General features: G+C 34.0%; 1 protein-coding gene across 2 annotated transcripts in view; it reads right to left on the bottom strand.

The window, feature by feature from the left end:
* KLHL1 (kelch like family member 1) overlaps positions 1-12,623 on the bottom strand; it is a gene marked incomplete at both ends in the record, with an annotated part of 354,832 nt that overhangs the window by 117,523 nt on the left and 224,686 nt on the right. For both annotated transcript variants that reach the window (XM_079778802.1, XM_079778803.1), the window contains one exon: positions 7,014-7,226. In XM_079778802.1, the coding sequence (XP_079634928.1) occupies positions 7,014-7,226 (213 nt within the window). The remainder of the gene's footprint in view (positions 1-7,013; positions 7,227-12,623) is intronic.

The following is a 12,623-nucleotide window of genomic DNA, read 5'->3' as shown; positions in this document are numbered from 1 at the left end:
AATGATTTGCATCCTCACCTTCCCTGAATTTTAACAACTCACTGTTTGTATCACTCTGCAGGCCACCTAATTGATCCTCAAAGAATAAGCAAAAATATTTTATGAAAACAGCAATGTGGGCACTGGATGCAGGAACAAATGTGTTTTATCTATATACCCCCAAAATTACTTATAAAAATAAAAGAAAAATTATGTAATTAGACCAATTAAAATTCCACTACTAAGCTTTGAGATTTTCCCAAAGCTTAAGAGTATTCTTAAGTCTAAGGATCCTATTTTAAGCCTTAGATTTCATCTCTATATACTCCACTTACTAAAATATTAAAGTAGCTTCCAGAGTTATTTCAAAATTCACTGAATCTTAAATACAAATCACTGGAAAAGGTTTAATGATACAAATAGCTTTTGCCTTTATTCCAAATGTTTCACAATTTTTCTTAGTCCTCTTACAAATATTGTATCCTATTTTAATTTTATCATTCTTATATAAAGTAATCATGAATAAAATATAAAATCATCTTTAATGTTTAATTGAGAAAAATAATTGTTTTTGCACTGTGTGGCCTCTTAGTAAATACTATCTATATTATTTAATATTTACAAAAGTGCTTATGATCTGTTTTAATATTTAAATTCAGTTTTATTTTCTTCATAAAATGTGCTTTGTTTTCTGATTCATTATGCTAGCAATGCAAGTGAAATGATTTTCTTGTAGCCAACTTATTTTTAAATGCACCACTGACAGGATATTTTTCCTTACATGATATTCTTCTACTATCCCCCCCCCCTTTTTATTTAAATATTAGGAGGCTTTTGGAAATTTTATAATGTAGTCTTGATAGATTTTAAATCTTAATTTTTTGTGTTAAAATATGACTGCTTTAGGTTCATTACATGTTATGCAATTTTACCCTGAGATGAACTGCCAAGAAAATTTTTTGTTAACACTTTAGGAACAGCTTTTTGTACAGTACAATCAATTTTTCTAGAATATTCACTTATTTCAATTAGCCAATCTCAAAAGAACTGTTGGCCCAGAAAGAAACTACAGACTGATTCATTTGCCTCTCAGCATAACCATTATGGCTTGTCTCATTTTCGGTTCTTATAAGTGTATTTCTTGTATCACATGATCTCACGCATCTAGGGGAAATAATGAACAACATAAACTGATGAACAAATATAGACCCGGAGACAGGGAAGCATTGATCAGACTGTCAAACCTCAGAGGGAAGGTAGGGGAGGGTTGGGGAAAGGGGGAGAGATCAACCAAAGGACTTGTATGCATGCATATAAGCCTAACCAGTGGTCACGGACAGCAGGGGGGTGGGGACATACGTGGGGAGGGGTTTGGAATGGGAATGGGGGAATGAGGACAATTATGTGATACCATAATTAATAAAGAAATTTTAAAAAAATAAATTAATTGAAAAAATAATAAATAAATAAATAAATAAATTAATTAATGCACCACTGACAGGTATGAGAGTAATTTTGATAAATTTGTTTCATGAATATATCTAATAGCACAAAAAGATGAGAAATTATATCCTATTCAAGTTTGTCTTCCCATTATCTATTCAATAAAAGATTTTTAGTAAAGTCTGAATCATGTTCTGATCCCTCTCTATAAGTGTTCCTAGTACCCACTGTTAGCTTCAATGTTTACACTGTTGTAGAGCTGTCTCTGATAGTCCAAGAAGATATCAACAGATAGTTAAAATAAATGAAGTTAAAATTTCTAAGACCTAGCATAAACTTTTCATTTGTTGGTTTAGCAAATACTGAGTACGGACTATGCTATGAACTTTGTGAAAAAAAGACCTTCAAGTCTGGTTTTCTGAAACATATAGTTATGAGGAAAGACATAAAAACAAACTGCAACTACGCAAGGAAACAGTGGGTGGCAGTGCTAAGAACAGGATGCATTTATGGTGAGACATATTTAATAAAAAAATGTGGTTATGCTATGATGAAGGTGAACACCTTGTAGGTAGTGAAGCAACAGAAACGGAGAATGGTGGGCAGTTCTACCCAGGAGGTAGGAGTGTGTAACCACGGACATAGTTTAGAACTGCCAGGGTCTAGTAAAAATAAGAGCAGACTGACTTTTGTGTGTGTGTTTATTTTATTATTGTCTTTAATTACCTATCAATTATACCGCCCTCATCATTGCTTGCTCCTGAGAAAATAGTTCAACCAACTCCACTATCTTCTCTTGACATGCCTCTGTTTCTAGTCCCCAGAATCAGCTGGTACAGGATACTATAGAATAAATAAAACTAAATTGCTCAAGAAACAGAAAAAAAATATCAATGTGCCTGTAGGATCCTGAGAACTGGTAGAAAATGAGCTCAGATGGGTAGCCATGGGGCAGTTGAGGAAGGGCCGTGTAGGACAGGGATATTAGAATTTTGTCCTAAGTGTATACATCTTAAAAGTTTGAGAGAAATTGAGCCATTCTGGTTTTTCTAAATGGAACTCATTGTAGTGGTTAAGCATAAAAGAATAATAACTATTTAAATGGTGCAGAAGAAAGATGGTGGTGGCTTGTTTTAGGATGTGGCTGAAGACATGTTAAGTAGAAAGATTCAAGATATGGTTTGGAATACAGCCAAAGGACTTGCAAGGAAATGAATGTTAAAGGCAATGTAAAGTGGATAATTACAAATGATTCTAGGATTTCAACCTGAGCAACTAGAAAGTTGGTAATGATATTTACTGAAATGAGAGGAAAGAGTCTTGGGACTTTGAAATCTTCCATTTCGGACATGGGGAGTTGTAAATAGCTATTTAATATTCAATTGAAGATGTCATGTAGCTAATTGGGTATTTGAATCTATCTTTGAAGAAAAGTTTGGGGCTAGAGATATAAATTCAGAATTGGCAATTGACTCCTATACAGTATTTAAAAGCACAGAAATAAATGTGAATCTCTATGCAGAAAAAAAACTGTGTCCTGGACATTGCAACATTATGGAGTAGAAATAATTAGCTATGACAATTGAGTAAAAGTGGCCAGATCAATTGTGTCAAATGCTGCTGATACGCCAAGTAAGATGAAAATAAGTGAGAAGGGGAAAATGACAGCATGGAGGATTTGGCTGACCTTTATCCCTTCAAAGGACTGACTATAGCAGGTTGAAGAGAGAATGATGAATAAACAGATTTAATGACTACAAACAATAACTGCATATTTTGCTGGAAGAGAGAACAGATAATTGGAGCAGTTGCCACAAAGGAATACAAGGAATTTTGTTTCAAGATCCCTAAAAAAACCACATCTTTGTAAGTTAATTGGAATAATCCAATCTGAAATAAAATTGATAATGTAAATATGGACACTTGGTATACTGCAGCAAAAATAAGACTTTCAGATTAGATTTCAATTTTTCTACTCTCTTTGCTTCACCACAGAGAATAATATATATGTATACATTTATACATGTGCATATCTTTTTCTTACATTAAAAGCCTGTTGACTTAAAACTTGTTGAAATAAATAGCTTGTGTTTTTTTAATGTTGTAACCTGAACTGTGAACATCATAAGAGAGTTAAATAACCCTGAATACAAATAGTATTTAAGAAAATTTTTGTAAGATTTTAGAAGCATGTATTAGCTATAAATTTATATTTTAAAGTCACTGTTAAAGTTTCTTTAGAGAAGAGTAAAATTACTCCACAATTTTTATAAACTCTTATAGTTGTTTTGTGAATATTATCTATTAGATGATAGCCTGATATCATTCATTAATAAGGCAGCAAGCAAACCAGGGAAAAGTCAGAACAAAAAAACAAAATAAAAAAGTAACAAAGAATGAAGATGGATTGTGTTAATGTTTGAGTAATTGGTTTTCCCTTATTCATTTGTAGGAGTTAAGAAGTACCCATCAGTGGATGACTGGATAAAACAGTTATGGTACATTTACACAATAGAATATTACTTGGTTATAAAAAGGAAGGAAATTTTACCCTTTGTGACAGTATCAATGGACCCACAGAACATGATGCTAACTGAAATAAGCCAGTCAGAGAAAGACAAATACCATATGATTTTACCTATGTGGAGTCTAATAGATAAGAGAAACTAACAAAATAGAGTCATACAGAACAGACTGACAATTGTCGTAGAGGAGGGGGGTTGCAGAACTGGTTGAAATGGTGAAGGAATTAAGAGAGAAAAAAACACACAAAAAAACTCATAGATGCAGTCAACTCATTGTGTTTATCACTGTTGTCCTCATTCTGTACCAAAATTTACATCTTCATTATATTGTTCTATACCAAATTACTATAATTTATATACTATAATAATATGTTCATTTGTAAATAATAAGAAATATCAGAGTAGATTTTCTCTTGTGAACTTCAGAAATAACCAAACACACATAATGGTCCTAATAATAATAGACATGAAAATGCAGATTGTGAGAAATGGCTGAACTGAAATCTGCCTGAGTCGAGCTGGTCAGTTGCTTCATGAGATAAGACTATTACTGTATCTAAATTTATTCTTTGTCTCTAATCAATCTTTTAACATGTTTCCTTTGTTTTTGAATTTTCTGTCTTTATTTTAACTGGAGAATTTTTTCCATGCATTTGCTGAATAGAAACTCATAGCTGTCAATTTATTTATAGGTTATTTAGTTTAATTTTACCCTGAAAGTATGTATTCTTTCTCTTTCTTCCTCTGTCTCTCTCTCTCATCTTAAATATTTATAAATTTTTGTCTTTTTTACTCTTGCCTTTGTCAGTTCTTTGTTATGTTTTGCTTGACAATATCATAAGCTACTCACAAACTGGTCTTCCAAATATTGTTCTCTCGCTCTCCTGAAACTTAGCTTTATAAAAGTGATGTTACAAAAACAAAAGTCCAATTATTTTCTTGTCTCCTTTAATATATCCTTTGCAAAATAAACCCTTACCTCACTAGAAAAATGCAGATTCTAACTCCTTTAAATAATATTGGCATTTTAAAATACAATGTTGTGCTTTGTTATAACAATTAAATATCATATAATTATTAATAATTACATATTATAATATATAATATAATTACATGCATAATATAATTACACAAATGGAGTGTATACCAACAAATCACTTAAAGATTGTAAAAGACCTATATATTAAGTACTGTAAGATTTAAGGACAAAACCTTATTTAATGATTCCAGGATCAAGGCAAAAATCTTTCCTGATTATCAAAATGACTTTTCTTAAGGGCCTTAACATGTTTTGAAAGTTTGTGTAAAAAGCTGAAAAATCCTAGATTCTACTAAACTCTCTTTTAAACTGGTTGGACATTGCTGTAAATATGAAGCCAACCACGGAAATAAATACTGAACTCATTCGCCAGCAGTGGAAAAAGCACACATTGGTTTCATATACACGGTGTGGCAAAAGTAGGTCCACAGTTGTTCAAATGGAAAATAATTCAAAAACCAATATATAAAAATAAAAAACATAAATTCTGTATTTTGCATACTCACAACTGTAAACCCACTCTTCTCCCACCCTGTATAAATAGAGAAAAATCTGAGCTCTAGAACTTGGTAGAAAGAAAGCTATCATCCTGATTCTCATTTAGTTCATTTTCAAATGGTAATAATAATATTCAATACAGAAAGATATTATAGAAATTAAATGAGATAAAATATACGCTTTATATTTTTGTAACTAATAAAAGAAATGTGTATGTATCCCTGCTCTTCTTTCTTTTCCAACTTTTAATGGGGACCTTCAGAACTGCTGTATTCAGAACATTTTTATGAGCTTCCAATTTAGAGAGCAAACAGGTAAGCAACATAAACTCACAGAAGAAATGTCTCTGTGCATGCTCCTATCTGGCTAGCCAGGTTTGCAGAAAAACTGCATTTTGCACTAGGTCTTATGACCCTTGAAAAACCTCTTTAAAACTGTTTTCCCCTCTGTAAAACACAACTAATATTAATATTATAACTGTGTTTTTAAGATTAGAAATATTGTATGAAAAATACCTATAATGACATGCAATTCATGAATACTAATTATGGAAGCAATAGCTCCACCTATAACCAAGGACATTTTATGAAAAGAAAATGTGTTTGACTCTTTCTTCCTGTACATTTGTTGTTTGAAAGTATATATAAAGTTATGTTTGTAATACCCTCATTTGAGAGATGAGGAATGAAGAATATGCTATGTTTGTGTTTTTTGGAAGTTATATAAGATTTAACTTAAAAGCCTTTTATTAGTTACACAAAAATAAAGTAATATTTTATTTTATAAAATAAATAAATATATTTTACCAAGCAAGATACAGCAGCTGAACCAATAAGAATAAAAACTGCATATGTAATGTGTAGTCTTAGAACAAATAAGCCAGTAAGATGTTCATGTTGTTCTAATGTAATAGTTTAGATGAGATGGACAGATAGGAGCATCTCCCATTTTTATGACAAAATATTGGGGGGAGAGGATATAAAGGAAAGGCATTTCATGAAAAGATGAAGCCCTGGTTACACTCTTGGCCTCCTCTGGTATGTGTCCTACTATTTATTAGAATTTTTGAGCACCAGTTTAACACCTAGCTTCCCACATTTCAACAGACACTGATTTTTACAGCATCTATGGGACTTAGACCCATGACCCATCATTCTTCCACCATCAAATCTACTTTAAAAAAAACATTTGATTAAAACTAAAAACAAAAATATGAATAAATAATAGTAAGGAGAATCATAAAATTTAGTTTGGCAAATGTGCCTTCAAGTGTGTGTGTGTGTATGTATGTAAGTGTGTATGTGTATGTATATCATGTATACATATTCATTGAACATTATTATTATCCCAAATACTTTATATATGTGTGTATATATATATATATATATATATATATATATATATGTGTATATATATATTATATATAATTTTAAAGTGATTTTTAACTGTTTAATGTTATTATTTTTCATGTTACATTGAACATAAGATTTTTCAGTAAATTGTAGCTATTAAAACAGCATCACATTTACCTGTGGTGGAAGCAATGGAAGTCTTATAAAGGCGAGAAGCATACTCAAGTCATTGCATCTTCTCTGCATGTCATACTTCACCCACATCATTAATGCATGGAAGATGGTTTCTTCATCAGGAACATTTACATCATCACTGGCCAGGAGTTTATGGAGCTCCTCAGCTGGAAGCAGTAAAAACTCTTGATTTCTTATAACTTCCATTATGTTTTCCTGCAGAGAGAAAACAAGAAAACATCTTGGCATAAATTTGGTTTCACTTTTATTTAGCTAGCAAAGCATTTCAGAAAGAAATGAGAAAAGTAGTCAATAACCTTTGTTCTCATTATAACATAATCCTTGAGAATTAATCCTTCAGAAACTAGAAGCTGTTAAGATGAAAGCATTGTTATTGTAATTAAAGTGTAAATGTAACCAAGACAGCACAGATCTTGTAATAACAGGGGGATTATAATATGGAGCTTTGTTATGCAGGCAGAATGTACTAAGTGATTAAATGTTTAAGTTTCAAGTGGACTGCTATTAAGATTCAGTGAATATGAAAAGAGTAGCATTTCAAAAATGTTAAAGCTTGACAACTTATACATGGATCAGAAAGTGGGAATAAAATTAGAGAGTGAAGTAACACATACAATACATCACTGTATATTCAGAAGGAAATAAAACAGCACAGATAGTCCATAGAAGTCCAAAATCTCATACATTCTGTGCCCACACACCAGCACGGCCAAGGGTGGACCTGAGGAGGGGCGGTGAAGGGTTAAAGAAGACAGACAAGAGAATACAGCTGTGGCTCTGTGGATCTCCAGTGCCTGGATGAGGACACAAAAGATCCAGCCTGCAAGTGGATGCTTTATTTTATAGTCTGATTAAAACAAGGGTAGCTTAACGTGTATACAAATGTTCTTGTTTTGGCAGCACTTGCTTCACCTCCCACAGCCCATTAGCTACTTAGGAAGGAGTTAGGGAGGGCTACAAGGTCAGGCTTAACAATGCTAGGCCAGCTCTGCCCTCCCGGCTGGGACTGGTTTGTGGCTCTGCCACAGGTCAGCCTGAGGCTTGACCCTAGAGCCACTCCCTACAACATTCCACCCTTTTATCATCTTTTGTATTTCCTTCTTCTCATGACAATTTCTCTAGCTTAATTCAGATTCCTGTTTATTTTCTTCCAGATTGCTGCACTCACCTTCTAATTATTGTGCTCGACTCTATTCTTAGCTTCTCTATTGTATCCTCCACAATAATACTAAAATAATATTTTTAAAATATAAATTATCTCACGACATTCCTCTAAAGTTTTTGTGTGGTTTGGTTTCATTTGTTCTCCTCTTATCTTTGGTTCAAATCTCTTGGGTAGCCACACTGGTTCCTTATGATCTCACCTCTTCCTCACTCAAAGACATCATTTTCTACCTTATCTGCATTTCAGTCACAAAAATTACTACTGATTCACTTTGCTATGCTGTTTGACATACCTTTCTCACTCAATCTATTGCTTACAATTATTTTATCAGCCTTGTTTTCCTAGTTTCTGTCTTTTTTTAAAGACTTAATTGAAAAGCTACATACAGTATTATCTATGGGCTTCCTGAGCCCTCTGCTCACTCCCATTTGTTCTGACCACCCGTCCACTATATGCATGTACAGTGCGTGGTATTCATATCTCTAAGACAACAGTTAGCCAATTGCAGCCTCATTTTTGGTGCACTTGGGGGACTTAGCACAAATGTTAAGCTTCTCAAGACAAAAACCCTGCAACATAACAGATGAGCGATACATAGTTATTGAATAGATGTATTTATCATTTTTGTAGAGAAAAATAAAATATTAGAAATAGTTCAGAACAGTGCAGTGTTTTTCAAACACTTTGTAAAAATTGCTTGTCAAAAAAACTGCCTTACATTTAGCAGAGAGGCCTCTGTGGCTGAGATACGGATACAGAAAGCAGAGGCCTGACTGGCCTTCTCTTTTGTCCTCCTCTTCCCCTCTCCTCCTCCGCAGGTCTCCTGAGATATCTCCAAGGAAGCTATAACTAAGGCTTCTCGGTTTAAAAGCCACATTTATGGTAAAAATCTCAATAGGGTGCTTATCTTGGAAAAAAAACAAACAAACCTTGAAATGGAGGGACTAGATCTCTTCCAATAAAGGCATTGTGGCTACTCCAAAACAGTAGAAGATTCAGCAAGTGCTCATTAATCTGTAGGTCAGGGCATAGTCAAACCTATTTTCTTAAGTGAGACCTGATCCGTGTCATGAGCGTATCCCTGGCATTGAATCCCAGGCTTGATGGGCCTTCAGTTTTCACAAGACAATGTCAACTTTTAATTTTTTCAGGTCATCTGTCATATTTATTTACATTTTATTGACATCACAGAATAGCTGATTTCCTGGGAATTGTTTTGTCTCCTGTGTTACCTCTGTGGCTAATACAGTATTGTGTAAATTATAGATGCCTGATACCTATTTACTGAGTGAACCAAGTAAGTGTCTGAGACTTAGACTCACCAAATTTCTCTAAAGAACTACAGTAAGGTAAAGATGTTTTTGAAGAATGTTTGGTAGATGTTTTTGTCCATCTATTTTCTCAGTTATTTAAAAACCTATGCCTCTATGAAACTACACACATAATTGTATAGCTGGACCATTAGTACATAGAGAAGGATATCATAAAAAAGCAGCTCTGTGGAACTCAGTGGTATCTATCATAAAGATATTGTTCAAGGCATATTTCATTATATTTTACAGTGTCCTTTTTATGATGGCCCTTGGGAGAAACTTCTTTCAGGTTTTAGTAGCAGGAATAATTTCACTTCTCTTGAGTAAATTGGTTTGCTTTTATCATGGGTGTTGTAAATTATGAAATTGATCAGATTTCTTTTTTTATTTGGCCTCTGGAAAACAGTCCAATTGGAATGTATCTGATAGGAAGGCTATAGCCTTTTATAGTTTGATTTCTTTTTCGGACAGCTCTGATAATGGTTTTGTTTTATATTACTACAGCAGATTTTCTTTCTCTTTTATTCTTATATCTAATTTAGAGAGATTTCTATAATTTTTTACCTTTGTGAGTCACAGTAAATCTTTTAAGAACAAGTAATGTTTGTGAAAACTGCTAGGAGTAAACTGGAAATGAGGAGCTACAATCAGATATTATTGGATCTCACACTTGCCCATATATTACATTATCATTTTAATTTTTTTTAGTTCCAGAGTTCTCTTTATTTTTTTCCATCAATTCTTCTTTTAATGAAAATATGCCTGATATTTTTCTTTTTCTTTTCTTTTTTTTTTTTTTTATAATCTAGCTTTGGAAATTGTCTCAGTTTCATCACGTTTTATTCACTAAAGAAGAAAAAATATTAGTGCACACTGATTTCCACTGCTGGAGAACCTTCCCAGCTCTATGTTTTCTGAGAACAAGTAATGAGAGGCATCAAAACTCTTTGGCTTGTTTACCTTTTGTGGAGAGTGGCTACAGCGTTTGAACAGGTTCAAGCCTTGGACTAATGAGAGGGCATGGTCCTCTAGTGACAAAGCCACGTGCAGGTCCCGGCTTGGAGGGCAAAGCCCTCCCAGCACAATTATAGCCAAAGGCTATGGTTATAAGTTGGACCTTATGGTCCAAAACTATGGTCCCAGATGGCTGAGTGATGTAGGCTGCGGGAGGTGCAGCAAGTGCTGCCAAAACAAAGCTTGATAGAGTTCTCAGGTGCAAGTAATTAAGTAGATTCAAAACTCGCAAGAACATTGTAAACATCTTGACCACTCCCTTGCTTTGCCTCGTGGGATCTGACTATAAAATAAAAAGACTTGGCTTGCAGGCTGTGGCACTGTCTCTCCATCTGAGAACAGTGTCCCACCTGACCCCAACTATTCTCTTGTCTGGCTTCTTTAATCCTTCACCGCCCCTCCTCAGGTTTACCCCTGGCCATGCTGAATGTGGTTCACCTTTTATACAATACCTTTATTTTAAATCTATTCAATTATTCATTCCACATAGATTTATAGAACTCTTAATGTATAATCCTATATAATGAAAGCATAGTATGCAAATTGTCCCCTTGACTGGGAGTTCTCTGAGAGTTCGATCAGGGGGCAGGGCTGGCCAGGGAAAGGGAAGGAGGCCCCAGCTGGCAACCAGCAGCTGCTAGGAACCCTACCAGTGCATGAATTTTGTGCACTGAGCCTCTAGTCCTGGATAATTATAGTGAGTAGAAAAAAATGGATTAGCATCAATCATCTTACTACACATGTGATATCTATATAGCATGCAGTGCCTAAAAAATGATTGTCATCAATTCTGTAAAGAATGGTTTTTCAAATGAACTTAGAATATTAGGTAGGCATATAAATTAGAAAGTGGGAAATGTAAAGATATGTATTCTGACCAGGGGAACCATAAAAACAAGAGAGAATAGCAGATAATATAGTATAAAGTGCCATAATGGGTATGTCAACTGGACTGAGAATGAGCACAAAACAGTGGAAAATAACATTGAAAATGTAATTTAGACCATATAATAGGATAAATTTATTCTCAACTTTGACAGTCTCCCCACTAAATTCGAATATGTGTATATATCTTTTACATATAGATGGAAATATTATCAAGAGATATTTTGGCACCAAATTTAATTTGCCACTACATAAGGCACAGTAATCTTTCTTAATAGCATAAATAAAGATTAAATTATACTATCTGTTTTTCCACTTCATATTATAAAATACTTTTTCTAACTATATAAAACTTAGTTTTGTTTTATTCTAAATAGACAGAATTTTCTTATTTTTATTTTCTGAATTTGACTTAAACAATTATTAATAATCTACACTAATAAAAGAGAATTAAGCAAATTGACCATACCTCCACAATGCCCATAAGACAATCAATAGTGATTATGCAAATTAGCCCAACAAAGATGGTGGGTTAATTTGCATACACAGGCATGGAGCAGCCTGGCAGGGAGGGATGCCTGCTATGAGGGGGAGGGCAGGGGGTGAAGGAACTACAGGAGCGGTGCTCCGATGGGAGTGAGGACTTTGCAGGCTCCCAGGCGGCCGGGAGCACAGCCAGGAGAAGGAAGGCCTATTCTTGCACTAATCTTCATGCAACGGACCTCTAGTTGTTTTAATAAGTTTGAATTGATTTAAACAATTAATAATCGAATATTAATTTCCTCTGTCTCTTAATTCTATTATTGTTGCCCCTCATCTTGTTGGTAATATATCAATACACACCAATCACTTTTCTTTTTTAAAATGTCTTTATTGATTTTAGAGAAAGAGGTATAGAGAGGGCGAGAGAGAGAAGCATCAACGTGAGAGTGTATCATCGATTGGCAGCCTTCTGCATGTTCCTGTTCCCTACTGGGGATCGAGCTTGCAACTTGGGCATCGAACCAGCCACCTTTCAGTGCATGGGACAATGCTCAACCAACTGTGCCACACTGGCTAGGGTATAATTCATTTGAAATTCCATTAGAAATTCACTATTCTACATTATTTTAAAGGTTATCTAACAATTAATGGTAACATCAGGTCAGCATATGTAAATCCCTTTAATTGCCATGTTTTAGTTATTGGTTAAGTTTAACATATGGATATTAAACT

This window comes from Cnephaeus nilssonii, assembly GCF_951640355.1.
Source record: "Cnephaeus nilssonii genome assembly, chromosome: 8".
NCBI lineage: Eukaryota > Metazoa > Chordata > Mammalia > Chiroptera > Vespertilionidae > Cnephaeus > Cnephaeus nilssonii.
Note: the sequence above shows the minus strand (reverse complement) of the source record. Positions and strands in the feature narration are given on the sequence as shown.